Source organism: Rana temporaria, chromosome 10 (genome assembly GCF_905171775.1).
Source record: "Rana temporaria chromosome 10, aRanTem1.1, whole genome shotgun sequence".
Lineage (NCBI taxonomy): Eukaryota > Metazoa > Chordata > Amphibia > Anura > Ranidae > Rana > Rana temporaria.
The window spans coordinates 70,811,977-70,829,042 of NC_053498.1; the positions used below are offsets into that span (position 1 = coordinate 70,811,977).

The 17,066-nt window shown below is 43.5% G+C and overlaps 1 protein-coding gene across 2 annotated transcripts in view; it reads left to right on the plus strand.

Moving 5' to 3' along the window:
* The window catches only part of DLAT (dihydrolipoamide S-acetyltransferase), a 55,493-nt gene that overhangs the window by 20,573 nt on the left and 17,854 nt on the right, over positions 1-17,066 (plus strand). The window contains exons 5-9 of one of the 2 annotated variants that reach the window (XM_040325419.1): positions 8,574-8,700; positions 9,918-10,096; positions 11,956-12,109; positions 14,632-14,699; positions 16,431-16,538. In XM_040325419.1, the coding sequence (XP_040181353.1) occupies positions 8,574-8,700; positions 9,918-10,096; positions 11,956-12,109; positions 14,632-14,699; positions 16,431-16,538 (636 nt within the window). Of the gene's footprint in view, positions 1-8,573; positions 8,701-9,917; positions 10,097-11,955; positions 12,110-14,631; positions 14,706-16,430; positions 16,539-17,066 lie in introns of both variants that reach the window. The other variant, XM_040325418.1, reaches the window with a different exon arrangement.

Sequence of the window (17,066 nt, forward strand, 5' to 3'; positions counted from 1 at the left end):
AGGGGACAATCCCCGCGGATACCTGGTGACCAGCCACCCTTGTCCCACATCCTCCCATCCCACCCTCCTCCCGTCCCAGTCCCCAGAAAAAGGCACCCTACATCAAAAGTGAACCTGAATAAACTATGCCCTATTCCATTCCTGTTCCCTCCATCTTCTCCAGGCTGGAGGTCTCTTTTCCCAGTTGTCTATTTGCATCGGCTGAATACTCAGCTTTTTGCAAAATTCCTTTACATCTTCAGGGAAGCGAATAACCGCTGAAACCCCCTGATTCTTAACCGACAGGCAGGCTGGGAAGCCCCATCTATATGGTATGTCCTTTGTTTGTAGGTGACTAGTTAGTGGTTTCAGCGCCCTTTTTCGTGCTAGTGTCTCTGGTGCGAGGTCTGAGAACAAGAGTAACTTGACCCCCTTATACTCCATAGTTGCTGAATTCCTCGTAGTTTGAGATACCAGCTCTTTTTGACTGTATTCTAGGAATCTGACTATAGTGTCCCTTGGTAGGTCTCTTTGTGTGTTAAGTGATTTTTGTATCCTATGGGCCCGTTCAAAATGCATAGGGGCTGTCTCCTCCCTTTTTAGAGCTGTATTGAATATCCCTCGCAGCACCTCCCCCAATTCTATATCTTTGACTTCTTCTGGGAGGCCCCTTATACGCAAGTTTTTTTCTTCTGCTGCGATTCTCTTGATCCTCTAGTTTATATCGGGCATTTCTTATTTCAATCCAGTCCATATCAGCTCTTTCTCTTAATTCCGTTATTGCATTTCTATGTTCCTCTAATTGTTCCTCTATCCCTTCTACTCTCTGTAACACACTCTGAATATCTCTTCTTGTTGCCCCCATTTCCCCCTTAATAGTTCTCTCTAGACGTAATATCATTTCTGACATATCCATCATATCCTGTCTAGTTGGTGGGGCTTGAGTGTCTTCAGGGGGGATATCAGAGAACATGCTTAGTTGTTGTTGTTGGCTCTCAGGGGTCTTTAAGACTTTACTTTGGCCTTTCACTGCTGGGGATTGATCTTTATTTTTCTCCTTCTTTTTCCCTGGGGTCTCTCCCTCAGTCTGTCCCTTGTTTTTTACAGGTGTCTCAGGTATACCATTATCCCCGTCTCCTTTAGGACTATCCGGTATCCGCTCCAGTCCTTCGGAAACAAGATATGACCTCATTGTACTGCGGACAGATCCACCTCCCTGCGTGTTTTTTGGGGCCTTGCGTACCATTTTGCCCTTTTAATAATATTGATGGAATATCCACCCCGCACAATCCTATAACCACTTTACTTGAAACTTCCCCCCTACTCCCTGGGACTTCTATACACTTCAGGGCTCTGTCTGTGTGTGCATTTCTATGTGGCTATATCCATCATATTTCTTTTATCAGGGCAAAATTTCCACTCAATTTCCACTCACAAAAAGGAAAAAATAAAAAACAAAAGGTTTGCAAATAGTCAGGCAGCAAGCTTATTTCCTTTAACAGGATATCAGCAGATAGACAGTCATTGGTGCTTAATGCCACTTCACCCAGAACAGATCTTCAGGGCTTTTTACAGCACTCCCTAGAACTTTTGTACCCTTGCGTACTATTCTATGCACCGTTCCATACATTTATAACCAGCATATTTTAGTCAAGTTTTTAAAAAGAATCCTTGTTGCCACATTGATTTTATCAGTCCTTTAACCCCTCAGTTCAAACACAACTACAGGATCTTTCCGGCGCCTCCCTGTGGGCTCTGTGGGCTGGATGGCTCTTATGTGTGTACGGTTGCAGCCAGCAGGGCAAAATGACAGTCAGAAATATGCAAAAAGGTGGAGTATGGCTTCACTTAGGGAAGAAAGAAAAATATGTAAAAACGTACCATCATCCAAATGACTACAGCAAGATAAGGGAGGGTGGGGAGGACGGGGTAGTGGCTGTAACTACACCCAAATCATCCCCACTCAAAGGGATTTCCTGGACTATATCGGTACTGGTAAGGATGCAATGTAATGCATATAAAAACGATTTATTAAAGAAATCAAATATACACTTGATACAATTAAAATTGAACAAACAATAAACAAATGCTCAGGTAACCCCCCATGGACATCTGTAATTGTCAGTTGCTGGATTGGTCGAATTCTCGACTAGTTTCGTGGTTGCCCACTTCCTCAGGAGAACCAATCTCTAGAACAGATATTATAAAACACATAAACAAAATATTTACACAAACAGCAATTCATAAATACATAAATATTAATTGGTAGCTTACCCACTGAATAGATATACAGTGTGTGAACCAAGGACGCTATGCAGGATCCCCTGCGGCGGACAAAGGGGATATGGGTGGATTCCTGGGGTATAGAATATAATTAAAAACCAGATGAAACAAGGTTGTGAGCTAGGCATAAGGGGGAGAAGGGGAGGGGGGAGGGGCATGGAGGGAAATGAGAGGAAAAGGGGGGGAAAAGGAAGGAGGTAAAGAGGAAAAATTCGGGGGGGGGGAGGAGGGAAGGGTTGAAGGCGGACCAAGAAGGGGGGGGGAAGAGAAAAGGAAGGGACAGAAATGGGGGGGGGAAAGGGTAATAGAGGATAAATAAGGGGGGGAAAAATGGGGGGGGGGGGGGGAAGGACAAGTGGGAAAGGTGGGGGAAGGGGAAAAAAAAGGGGGGGGGGGAATTTTTTGCCAGGCTGCTGAATAGTAACAAGAATATAAGGATATAAAGATGTAGAGAACTCACCCAAACATGCATGTCGGGAGTTTGGTACAGCACCATGGCAAGATATTATGGCCGTGAGAGCTGAGTAACAGGAGAGGTGTCACTGATGTGGCTAGCAGGGGGCAGTAGGGGATAAAATTGCACATAATGAGTTGCTGGTAATGACCAGCGATGACTCGAGGGGTGCAGTTAAACAAATAATTAGCCCCAGTGGCATGGTAATGCCAGTTACTGGGACAATGGGATACAGATCCCCGAGAGTTACTACCTACAGGCAGCCACATGTAGCCTGTGTGTGCCTCACCACGGCAGTCGCCAGGGAAAGGATCCACCATGCTCAACCATGGGTGCCGAAGCACCTTAAATGAGCTCCCCGACCATGGGACGTCAGGACGCCGCCAACGATCAGCGTCTGACGTCACCAGGTGTGTTTCCCCACACAGGGCAGGTGCGAGGAGCGCTACCGCGCATGTGCATCCAGGGCGAGCCAGTGGGCAATTAGCCCACGGCGCACACGGAGCTAGATGGGAAGGAAAGTTATTCCGACCACATCAGGAGGAAACACATGTCTGCCACTGGGGAAATGATAAGCGACCAGGGTTCACACAAACTAAACAGGGATAAAAATTATAAAAAAATAATAAAGACATTGAGTACAATTATTAAGAAAACATAGGTAATGAATAAACAGGTGAACATATGTAGTGCTCACCGTAATGATCACTGTATTAGTTGACTCAGTGCAACTGTCACAGATCTGACAACTCAGAGCAAAAGGCTAAATCTACGTCGTAGAACGACGAGGTATCAGTGAGGATGGGACAACCCAGGGCGTGTGACGTTAAACAATACAAATTGGTGATGATTGGAAGGGGGTGGCACTAAGGTGCAACCAATAATAAGTGAATGGGTATATGGTGTACACGTGTGGACAAGGATGAAAGGTGTGTGGTGTGGAAATTATCAAATACAAGGTGTGAGGCAGTGAAGGATAGGTGGATGTAAATAAAGTAGTAAGATAGTAAAAATGTGAATACAAAGGGAGAGTGGCTGTCCGTCCCAAGGTGGGATCAGGGTCAGGGTGATGGAGAGTTGTATAAAAAGATTGTGCTGAATGGATTAATGTGAAAAGGAATGAAGTTTAAAAGACCTGTGGTTGGTAGGCAAGTGATGTATTAAATATAGTATTGAGGTAGAAGAAATTGAAATTGTTGCATTATTAATGCAGTATGCTTAGAAACTATTGGTGTACTAACACAGCCAGTTGGTGTCTGGCTGGAAAGAGTTTCCCGTTCCTACAGACAACTTATAATAAAGGTGAATGTTGCAATGCTGGATAAGTCATGCATCCTGAAGTGTTCAGGAAAGTAGTCGAGAATTCGACCAATCCAGCAACTGACAATTACAGATGTCCATGGGGGGTTACCTGAGCATTTGTTTATTGTTTGTTCAATTTTAATTGTATCAAGTGTATATTTGATTTCTTTAATAAATCGTTTTTATATGCATTACATTGCATCCTTACCAGTACCGATATAGTCCAGGAAATCCCTTTGAGTGGGGATGATTTGGGTGTAGTTACAGCCACTACCCCGTCCTCCCCACCCTCCCTTATCTTGCTGTAGTCATTTGGATGATGGTACGTTTTTACATATTTTTCTTTCTTCCCTAAGTGAAGCCATACTCCACCTTTTTGCATATATACTGGGTGGATAACACACCCCCCCCTTCCTGATTTCCCCTCTTCCGGAGTGCTTCTAACTTATATATTTTTTATCCTTTAAATTTTTACCCTATGATATATATCACTTGATGTTTCAGTTAGCAACTGTCCTTTGGGCTCCTTAGACAAGAGACTTTCTCAGTATAGATGAGGCAAAATGTATCCTAATATATTGTATCCAACTGAGACTGTGATTCATTACTTTGTTATTATTATCACTATTGTTAAAGCTTGTACTAGATGAACGAATATATTTATTTAATAATATGTACTTCCCCTCCTTTCCTGAACACTTCAGGATGCATGACTTATCCAGCATTGCAACATTCACCTTTATTATAAGTTGTCTGTAGGAACGGGAAACTCTTTCCAGCCAGACACCAACTGGCTGTGTTAGTACACCAATAGTTTCTAAGCATACTGCATTAATAATGCAACAATTTCAATTTCTTCTACCTCAATACTATATTTAATACATCACTTGCCTACCAACCACAGGTCTTTTAAACTTCATTCCTTTTCACATTAATCCATTCAGCACAATCTTTTTATACAACTCTCCATCACCCCGACCCTGATCCCACCTTGGGACGGACAGCCACTCTCCCTTTGTATTCACATTTTTACTATCTTACTACTTTATTTACATCCACCTATCCTTCACTGCCTCACACCTTGTATTTGATAATTTCCACACCACACACCTTTCATCCTTGTCCACACGTGTACACCATATACCCATTCACTTATTATTGGTTGCACCTTAGTGCCACCCCCTTCCAATTATCACCAATTTGTATTGTTTAACGTCACACGCCCTGGGTTGTCCCATCCTCACTGATACCTCGTCGTTCTACGACGTAGATTTAGCCTTTTGCTCTGAGCTGTCAGATCTGTGACAGTTGCACTGAGTCAACTAATACAGTGATCATTACGGTGAGCACTACATATGTTCACCTGTTTATTCATTACCTATGTTTTCTTAATAATTGTACTCAATGTCTTTATTATTTTTTTATAATTTTTATCCCTGTTTAGTTTGTGTGAACCCTGGTCGCTTATCATTTCCCCAGTGGCAGACATGTGTTTCCTCCTGATGTGGTCGGAATAACTTTCCTTCCCATCTAGCTCCGTGTGCGCCGTGGGCTAATTGCCCACTGGCTCGCCCTGGATGCACATGCGCGGTAGCGCTCCTCGCACCTGCCCTGTGTGGGGAAACACACCTGGTGACGTCAGACGCTGATCGTTGGCGGCGTCCTGACGTCCCATGGTCGGGGAGCTCATTTAAGGTGCTTCGGCACCCATGGTTGAGCATGGTGGATCCTTTCCCTGGCGACTGCCGTGGTGAGGCACACACAGGCTACATGTGGCTGCCTGTAGGTAGTAACTCTCGGGGATCTGTATCCCATTGTCCCAGTAACTGGCATTACCATGCCACTGGGGCTAATTATTTGTTTAACTGCACCCCTCGAGTCATCGCTGGTCATTACCAGCAACTCATTATGTGCAATTTTATCCCCTACTGCCCCCTGCTAGCCACATCAGTGACACCTCTCCTGTTACTCAGCTCTCACGGCCATAATATCTTGCCATGGTGCTGTACCAAACTCCCGACATGCATGTTTGGGTGAGTTCTCTACATCTTTATATCCTTATATTCTTGTTACTATTCAGCAGCCTGGCAAAAAATTCCCCCCCCCCTTTTTTTCCCCTTCCCCCACCTTTCCCACTTGTCCTTCCCCTCCCCCCCCCCAACCCCCCCCCCCCCCCATTTTTCCTCCCCTTATTTATCCTCTATTACCCTTTCCCCCCCCCATTTCTGTCCCTTCCTTTTCTCTTCCCCCCCCCTTCTTGTTCCCCCTCCACCCCTTCCCTCCTCCCCCCCCCCCGAATTTTTCCTCTTTACCTCCTTCCTTTTCCCCCCCCTTTTCCTCTCATTTCCCTCCATGCCCCTCCCCCCTCCCCTTCTCCCCCTTATGCCTAGCTCACAACCTTGTTTCATCTGGTTTTTAATTATATTCTATACCCCAGGAATCCACCCATATCCCCTTTGTCCGCCGCAGGGGATCCTGCATAGCGTCCTTGGTTCACACACTGTATATCTATTCAGTGGGTAAGCTACCAATTAATATTTATGTATTTATGAATTGCTGTTTGTGTAAATATTTTGTTTATGTGTTTTATAATATCTGTTCTAGAGATTGGTTCTCCTGAGGAAGTGGGCAACCACGAAACTAGTCGAGAATTCGACCAATCCAGCAACTGACAATTACAGATGTCCATGGGGGGTTACCTGAGCATTTGTTTATTGTTTGTTCAATTTTAATTGTATCAAGTGTATATTTGATTTCTTTAATAAATCGTTTTTATATGCATTACATTGCATCCTTACCAGTACCGATATAGTCCAGGAAATCCCTTTGAGTGGGGATGATTTGGGTGTAGTTACAGCCACTACCCCGTCCTCCCCACCCTCCCTTATCTTGCGACAGTCAGAAATACACAGCTGTGGAACATCAAATACAGATCTTATTCCTCTTAATCCTCTTACCACCTCCTCCAGGCAACGGTCCACAACATTCATAGGGCTGAGGGATTCGCCCATTCAATGGATGTGAGGAAGTGGCTTGACACTGCTAGGTTCCCTGGTCTCCACAGCCGGCCCCTCCGCATCCGTATCCAGAGCGGTGCCCCGCGTTCTCCTCCGTGGGCGTCCGTGCACGTGTGCGTGTGAGTGTCGGCGTCTGTAGCGTCTGTAGCGGGACCTGGCGAAGTCTCGTGAGGTATCCGCTCTTCTTACTCCGTCCTTGCACCTGATGGTCTGGCACTCCACTCCGCCTAGTGGTTGGCAGCCGCTACTCCACCCGATGGCATCAAGGGTGTCGCACCGCTGACGTACACGCACACCCCCCGGGGCTAGCGGCCACGGTCCACACTCCAGTCCGTGCGCCCAGCCCAACTGCAACACAGGCTCGGCTGCCCCCGGCTCCACCCGGAAGGCCGCGAGGACACAGATCGGAATCACCGGGTAAGATGAGGGTGATCCAGCTTCAGCGTCCCGGTTGTCTGATCACCTGGGGAGAAGCATGGAGCTGCTGCCGTTACCGCCCAAGGTCCTTACGGCGCCATGTTGTTAAGCCGCGCCCCCCTGGACTACTCCTTTTGAATGCATGATGTAGGTTCACAGAAATAGATTCCAAATGCAAATACTATACTTGGAATCAACTTCAGACCTTTTACCTGCTTTAAAGAGGAATTTCGGTCTGCTCACATAATTTGCAATAAAAATCTCTTTGCCATTCTAAAGCTTCCCCCCAACCACTTTGCATATTATTTTATATATACTGTGATTCTGTACTTGCCAAATATGCTGCAGAAATCTCCCTCCACTGAGTCTGACTGCAACCATTTTAACTGTGGGCGGCAGCTGAAGCTGCTGCATGATAACTTCCTGGATTTACGCAGACGCACGCCTCGAACTCTGCAGCTCTCATTGGCCCTCTTATGATCCCCCCACCTCCTTTCCTGGCAAACTCTCACTAGAGTTAGAGAGAGAGCTGTGCATGAGGTCCTAAGCCTAGGCTTTTTTTCCAGACAAACAGGAAGTGGGCATTATAAGGTATTTACTGAAGAATGTTTTACTATTCAAAGTTAAAACAACAAGGGCAGAAGATGTAATAGATGGAAAGATGAAAAAATTACTGAAGTTCCACTTTAATTGATGAAGACATCACAAAGGCGTAGCCCACACCTGGCCATGAAACAGCTTTTGATTCAATTGTCCAATTACTTTTGGTCCCTTGAAAAGGGGGGGTGGCTATTCTTAAAAGCTGTAATTCCTAAAAATGTGCCAATTTTTTATTAAAATATATATGTGTGTGTGTGTGTGTGTGTGTGTGTGTTAAATTGTCTGTTTTGCCATTTGTCTGGAGTTTTAGGTTAGTTTTCCGTAACGTACAGATACACACATTATTGCCAGGTTTGAACCATTAGGACCAGTAATTGAATCTATACAAACACAGAAAAAATGCACAAACGTCGCGCAGATAGGATGCCATATGGGAATAGAACCCAGGATCCCAGAACTACAGAAGACATTCTTCATAATTTTTTACTAAGACTGTTATCTGTTTTATTCCACATCTATAGATCTTATTGCCTGCACTATCACCAACAATGACAATGGGGACAGTACAGAAATGGGAGAAGAAGGTTGGAGAGAAGCTCAGCGAAGGAGATCTGCTGGCAGAGATTGAAACCGATAAAGCCACTATAGGTAAAAACACATCTAATACTACAGAGTGCTGTATGAAATGTACAGATTGCTACTACCGTATATTATTTGCCATTTAAAGTATCAACTGTAAGTGTTGTTTAAAGTGATAATAAAATGTGCGTTTGTTTAAAAAAAAAAAAGGAAAGGAAAACAAAAAAAAAAAGTATCATACTTGCCTGCTCAGTGCAAGCCCCAATCCTCCTCTTCTCAGATCCCCCATCGACGCTCCTGCTCCCAATAGCAAGCTGCTTGCTATGGGGGTACTGGTGCATGCTTGCTCCCGAGCCCTGCTCTGTTCTCATTGGCTCCCTGGCTGTGATTGACAGCATTGGGAGCCCATGGCTCCCAATGCTGTGCCTATGCCATTGAGGAGAGAGAGACCTAGGACAGCCGAGGCTCTCGTGCACATTGCTGGGTTGAGAGGGGGCTCAGGTGAGTATTGTGGGGGGGAGCAGTACACAGAAGGTTTTTTACTTTCTTCAGCCTTTACAGCCACCTTAATGCTAAGCATTTCAGTGTCCTAGTCACCACTTGTGATGCTTGATAATATTGTGATGTATTACATTTTTTTCCTAAAAAGGCTGGGGCTTTGCTGGGGTGTGGCCCCAGAACCCCAGTACACCCAGAATGTTAGAAAGATAATTAGAGAACATAAAACTTATGCTCTATAAACACGATCTTTGCCCGACCAAACTCGCATCGGAATTCCATCGGAGGAAAAAAGAACATGTTCTCTATGTAAACTTCGATGGATTTCCTCGGAATATCCGATGGAAAAACTCTGATGGCCATACACACAGTCTGAATTTCTGTGTGTCCTTCGGAAATTCCCGTTGTGTGTACGAGGCATTAGAGGTCCACTCAAGGGTTTTGTTATCAAGTGGTTATATGAAAGGTTGTTTTAAATGATTTCTTAACCTGCCAAGAAGTTGTTGAGAGTTGTAATATACACTAGTATGTCCTATTTGCAATTCATGCTGTACCCATTACTCTTACTGTATCTTATTGGTATACTGGACAGGGATGTGTTGTGAACATGCTATTTTCTTTATAAAAAAAAGTATTTGATTAAAAGTATTCCCAGGTACTCAAAAATAATTTTTTTTTTTTTTTTTTTTAAACTGCACACAAACTCTTCCAGAATTTCATTTTTCTTTTTGTATGAACTGGTGATTGTTCATTGTTACAATAAATACACTTTGATCTGTTTCACCAAGGTTTCGAGGTGCAAGAAGAAGGATATTTGGCAAAAATAATGGTAGCGGAAGGCACGCGGGACGTACCACTTGGAACTCCTCTGTGTATCATAGTGGAGAAAGAATCAGATGTTGGAAGCTTTGCCGATTACAAAGAGACAGCTGGAGCCATAGACATTAAGCCTGCTCCCTCCACTCAGGTACATTATTATAAAGCAAATATTATAAACCCATGTTGTCCCACTAAGCTATTATAATTTTTTACTTTTCACCACTATCTTACAGAATGCAAACTGCCACCCTCCTGTTTTTCTAACACTGAAACATTTTATAAACCACTTAAGACCTGGACCTTTAGGCAGCTAAAGGACCCGGCCAGTTTTTGCGATTCGGCACTGCGTCACTTTAACTGACAATTGCGCGGTCGTGCGACGTGGCTCCCAAACAAAATTGCCGTCCTTTCTTTCCTACAAATAGAGCTTTCTTTTGGTGGTATTTGATCACCTCTGCGGTTTTTATTTTTTGCACTATAAACAAAAATAGAGCGACAATTTTGAAAAAAATTCAATATTTTTAACTTTTTGCTATAATAAATATCCCCCAAAAATATATATATAAAAAAAAAATGTCCTCAGTTTAGGCCGATACGTATTCTTCTACCTATTTTTGGTTAAAAAAAATCGCAATCAGCATTTATCGGTTGGTTTGCGCAAAATTTATAGTGTTTACAAAATAGGGGATAGTTTTATTGCATTTTTATTATTTCTCTTTTTTTTACTACTAGTGGGGCGATCAGCGATTTTTTTTTTTTTTTTTTTTTTTTTTTTTTTGTTTTTTCATGACTGCGACATTATGGCGGACACTTCGGACAATTTTGACACATTTTTGGGACCATTGTCCTTTTCACAGCAAAAAATGCATTTAAAATGCATTGTTTACTGTGAAAATGACAATTGCAGTTTGGGAGTTAACCACAAGGGGGCGCTGAAGGGGTTATGTATGACCTCATCTGTGTTTCTAACTGTAAGGGGGGGTGGCTGTCAGTGTGACGTCATTGATTGTGGTTCCCTCTATAAGGGAACACGCGATCAATGACAGCGCCACAGTGAAGAACGGGAAAGCTGTGTTTACATACAGCTCTCCCCGTTCTTCAGTTACAGGGACCGATAGCGGGACTCCAGCGGCGATCGGATCACAGAGCTTCGGACCGGGTCGCGGGAGAGCACCGCGGGCACGCGCCCGCGATCCACGGCTGGGCACTTAAAGAGGATGTACCTGTACGTGCTTGTGCCCAGCCGTGCCATTTAGCCGACGTATATGTGCAGGAGGCGGTCCTTAAGTGGTTAAATAAAAACATAAAGCCAAGAAAAAATATATTGTCAGTTCTTATATTTGGTGCGTGCATTTGTTTTTGTTTCAGGCTTTTTTTTTGCTTATATTTTACCTGGTGGTTCTGCCAATAATACATTTCCTGTCCTCAATACTCAATATACTGCACTGCATTTATGTTATTGAGCTTACATATACCTTCACCAGGGGATTGGAAAGAAGAAAAAAAATGGTTTTGATAAATGTTTGTTGGGGAATACAGCAGACTTTAACCCTAGATGTTTGACCCTTCAGCATAAGCCTAGAGAGCTCAGATTTTTTTTTTAGACTTGACTGCCACCTGGTTCTTGGTGGATATATTCATAGACTTCTTCCATATTGACATGGCAGCCCTCTTCTGGTGTTTTTATTGGTTGAACAGGCATTCAGGCAATTGTGTAAGTTTTTGGGTGTTCCTTCTCTTACTTCTTCAGGAAACTATTTTTAAATGTACTATTTAGGTCTGCTAGTGTCCATCTTCCTAGGGCTAAGACTTTAGATTTAATTATCACTATATACCTGTTCCCAGTTAGAGACTCCAAAATGATTGATGCCAGAGCATTACCATGACGGACAGTAATGTTCATTCTCCACAGTAGAGGTTCGCAACTACAGCTTGCATGTTTTTTGTATTTTTTATTTTTTTATATGCATGTATTTTGCATTTACCTCTCAATTGTCATATCAACAGGCGGCAGTTTTCCCACCATCTACACCAGTAGCTGCAGCTTTTCCATCTGCACCACATCCTGCACCAAGCTCTGCACCCAAAGGAAGGGTATTTGTGAGTCCATTGGCCAAAAAGCTGGCATCAGAAAGAGGCATAGACGTAAAACAAGTAAAAGGTATATTACAGCATGCTACAGATTGTGCCGCCACATTTTTTCATGTTGTATTTTAGAATACTTGTGCAAAGCTGCAGAGGACCCAGCTGGGGCTCACAAATTATCTGTGTAATCTGCAATATTTTTTTCCTTTTTATACGGTATATAGGATACAGACACATTGCATTGGAAGTCAATACTTAGAACTGAAAATTAAATCACAGCTTTAAATAATTTCTCTCAATATTATGCACTGGATAGCTAAAAATGAGATCAAAATGTTATATATAGATTAATATTTAAAAAACAATTGGGGCTCTTTCACACGTACGGATCCCGTGAGGATCCATTCCGTTCCTTTAACACCCGCTTGCTCAGCGGGGATCACTCCGTTGATCCCCACTGAGCCGGCAGATGACAGGGCAGTCCCTGTGCAGGGACCGCCCTGTCAGATCGCCGCTCTCCTCTATGGGGGGGATCGGATGAACACGGACCGTCTGTCCGTGTTCATCCGATCCGCTCTGCAGACGGATGGAAAAATAGGATTTTCCTCCGTCTGCAGAAACGGAGCATAGTGGACACCGATGAGATCGGGTGTCAGCAGATGTTCATCCACTGACATCTGCAATCCCATAGCATAGGAATACATGTATGTCCGTATTTCATCTGAAAATGGATGGATGAAAAACGGACATACGGGTCTGAATGTGTGAAAGCCCTTATTGTGTTTTTCAGTGAATTTGTACATTTGCTGGCAATTCAGTTTATCACTTGCATTATTTCACAGTTCGCAATGCGATCTGCTGACCAATCTGGGGGTGTCATTAACTTTACATTGACACCCGCAGCGGTTTGCAGATCTCGGTGTGAACCATTCAGGTGCGATGCGGAAACCCGCACTGGATTCGCAGGGTTCTCGCATTGCACTAGTGTGAACCGGCACTTGGAGAGTGAGTGAAAAACTGCAAAAGCAACACGAATGTAAATACAATCAGATAAAGAGGTTCTAGATTTCCTGTACTCTACTAACCAAAGAATTTTTTTTTTTTATTTCTGTTGGTGTTGGAGATTTCCACTCGCTTTCTGTCTGGTTAAATGTCAGCAGGCAAATCCATCTGAGGCCCCGTACACACGATAGAATCCATCCGCAGATAAATCCCAGCAAATGGGTTTCTGCGGATAGATCCTATGGTGTGTACACGCCAGCGGATCTGTTTCCGCGGAGAAATCTCCTCTGGGATGGATTCCAGCAGATCGAATATTTGTTGTGCTGCACAACATATCCATCTGCTGGAATCCATTCCAACGAATGGATCCGCTCGTCTGTACAGACTTACCGGATCCATTCGTCCAAAGGGATTCCCCGCACGCGTCGTAATGATTTGACGCATGCGTGGAATTCCTTATATGACAGCGTCGCGCCCGTCGCCGCGTCATAATCGCGGCGACGGCGCGACACGTCATCGGCAGAGGATTTCCGCGCGGATTTCAATGCGATGGTGTGTACACTCCATCCCATCGAAATCAGCGGATATCTTTGAGAGGATTTATCCGTGGAAACGGTCCGCTGGACCGTATCTGCGGATAAATCCTCTCGTGTGTATGGGGCCTAACTGAGCCTTGGATATCAATAAAATTTGACAAGGGTCCCAATTGTTCCTTGCTCTGTTCAAAACGAAAAAACTTTTGGTTTGACATTTTAGTCCAGTAAACTCCTCTTCCAGTTGATACCTTGTGTTTTTTGCAGTGATCTAAAATGAACATCTTTTCACTGAATTGAATAAATACATTCAGTTTAAGATTCATAGTTGAGGTCTTCCGTTCCAGTAATTTAGTTGTCCTCCTCCACCCTGGAAGCTACAGATTGGTATGTTAAGTCTAGGATCTACCAGGACTCTCAAATTCTTCATCAATACCCAGTTTTATTTCTTCAGGTTGTAGATTATATGATGTGTGCATGTTTTAACCCCAGGTACAGAACTTTACATTTGTCAATATTAAACCTTATTAGTAGAAAACAGTGTATCAATCCAGGATGGCCCATGCTTGCCTTCTGTAAGCCAGGTGCCTGTCTATCTCATTTGCTTAAAACTACTATTCAAAAGAATTGGAAGACCCACACACCAGCAATTTCCATGCCTCCTCTTTTTTTTTTTTTGTTGTTCATTCGTAAAAGTAATACATGAGATATGTGGCGACCTCAGACACATATCAAGCACAGAAGCACTTAATTTCTGTTTTGTGAAATGCAGTAGGATTTCATCTATCTCTTGTGTATTGCTTATATGAATGAATACCATTCAGAAATAACTGGGGCGTGATCATCTGATTTTTTTTTTTTGTTGAACAGTCATTTGCGATGTAGCTAATCAACTAATACATCCAGGTCAGCTTGTAATCGCTCACATGTTTCCTATATTCCCTACGAGCAAAAGCCTTAAGCATTTTTTGGCTCGTGAAGCAGACAACAAGCTATTCATTATCTTTTATTTATGTGCTGGATTTAATTCTTACGCAGTATTTTTCTGGGGGGGTTGTTTCAGGTACTGGACCAGATGGCAGGATTACAAAAAAAGATATTGAATCCTTTGTGCCTCCTAAGGTTGTTCCTGTAAGTGTGAGTATCCACTTTACCTTCCACTGCTCCTATATGAGTTTGTTATATAGACATGAATTCAATTCTGATTGACTGGCGTATTTATTCTTGGGGATTGTTATTGTTCACTTTGAAGCGGCAGAAAAGGCATTAATGGACCTCAGATGGATATTGTCGTTAAGCAAAATCTCTGACAGTCATCCAATTTGAGCAGCCAGTGAATTCTGGGCTGTGTACTAGATGCTTGGAGATAAAGCTAAACCTGATCAGCCTGATCTGCAATAACTGTGCAGTCCAGTAAATGTGGCAGCTTCCGCTGAGTTTTCTCACACACAAGTATTTGTCATAGAAAGTCTTGTGGTGCTCTGGTCCAAAAAGCGCCCTAGATTACTCAGAGTACTTCACTTTTATTCTTTAGGTAAAAAGAGAATCTGCATGTTGCAAAGTTGTGGCTATACATAAGAGAATTCTGCTTTTATGCTTGGCTATGTGTCTACAAATATAGCAAACCTGCCATAATAGATGGGCCCCCCTCCACTATGTCCAGCTGCAGTCACACTGGGTGATTGTTCTCTGATCAGGATCCTCCCCTCCTTAATGAAGTGTCTGGAATAAGGCTGCTGTCCTGTTGGTATGGGTCCCCCATCTGATAATGCCCGGGCTGGACTGTGCAGGCACAAAGGGAGCCGCTGAAAATCTCAGAACATGAACAGCTGTTCTGTACCTGTAGACAGCGCATGCGCAATCAACATGCTGCTCGCTCCCGATGCTTGGGGCTGTTTTTTAATTGTATACAACATGGGACGGAATACAACAAGGGGTGGATGCCTTTCTCAAAGGGGTGGATGTATTCTTCAGCAGTGCTCTTTTGGGGAATGGTTTTCTCAATAAACACGTCTTTGCGGGGTGTGTAATATTGTACTTACAAAAGTGTACAAATAAGAGGGTCCTTCAATGAATCTGCCCCAAAAAGACGTGTAGTTGAGAAAACCATTTCCCAAAAGAGCATTGCTCAAGAATACATCCACCCCTTTGCGAAAAGCATCCATCCCTTGTTGCATGCAATGAATAATCTGCCCCGAGTGGCGTGTTTGTGCATGCGCGGTCTACAGGTACAGAACAGCTGTTCATCCTCTGACAATTTCTTAGGCTCCGTTTGTGGATGCGCTGCGCCTGTGCAGTCCAGCCTGGGCATTATCCGACGGGGGACCCATACCGACAGAACACTGGCCATACATGGAGCACATTTCTTTGCAGGAAAGAAATTAGCACGATTTCCCCCATCAATACAGATGGTGTTGATGCGGGAATCCCTCCTGCTGGGCCATTGTTTTCTTGCGGCTGTCCCCTGCGCTGGGAGAAGACAGTGATTACCGGTAGCGGCTATAGCAGCCGCTAGTGATACTCGCAAGAGAATCCTGCAGGCTGGTTGTACCCAAAGTTGATCGATTGACCAACTTGGTACTCTCAGCCTTTCCTTAAATGGTTCAAATCTTGGCCGGTTCCTGCTGAACTGGCGGAGATTCGAACCATGTATGGCCGGTCTAAGCCAATCCAGAGGACACCACAGAACAACCACAGTGCAGAACTCATAAAGCCAATATAGTAACTGCATATATTCTGTGAAATGGATTTATTGCATTATATACTGAATATTAATGTAAAAATGTATCACTTGACTTTGAATATTGGTATGCTATTGAAATATTCTCTTATTTGTTTTTGTTTTTTTCTTTGCATGCTCAGGCTCCTGCAGCTGCTGCCCCAGCCCCAGCACCTTCCCAGCCCTCTCCAGCCATAGCAGCTATTCCTACTGGAACCTTTACAGATATTCCCATTAGCAATATTAGGAAGGTAAGAATTCATACACGCCTCTTTCTGGTAATCTACTTCTTCCTTTTTTTTTTTTTTTTTTTTTTACTTTATTGTATACAGAGTTTATAGGTACAAAACAAAGAAAAGGGAAATGGAGCAAACAATTATGAAAAAAGTATAAACAGAATGTCCATTCATTATCATCAAATATTAAAGGGCAACTACATGACACAATTATACAATTGAAGACATGAGGTGCAAATTACGACCAAAACAACAAGTCACAGTAATCGATAGTCATTAAGTGAGCCCTAGTGCCTAACAAAACCTTATGTATCGGGTAGTATAGTACGGTCTGAGTTCACCCACATGGGTCCCAAATCTTATGACATTTTTTGGGGCAACCCATGGCCTAATATGTCAGTTTGTATAGTGGGAGAGCTCGATTTATGAGATTGATCCAAGAAGTGACAGTAAGGGGAGCCTGGGATTTACAGTGAATTGCTATAGATTTCTTGGCATAGAACAAAACTAAGCCCAAAAAGAGCTTGGAGCGTTTTGGGGAGA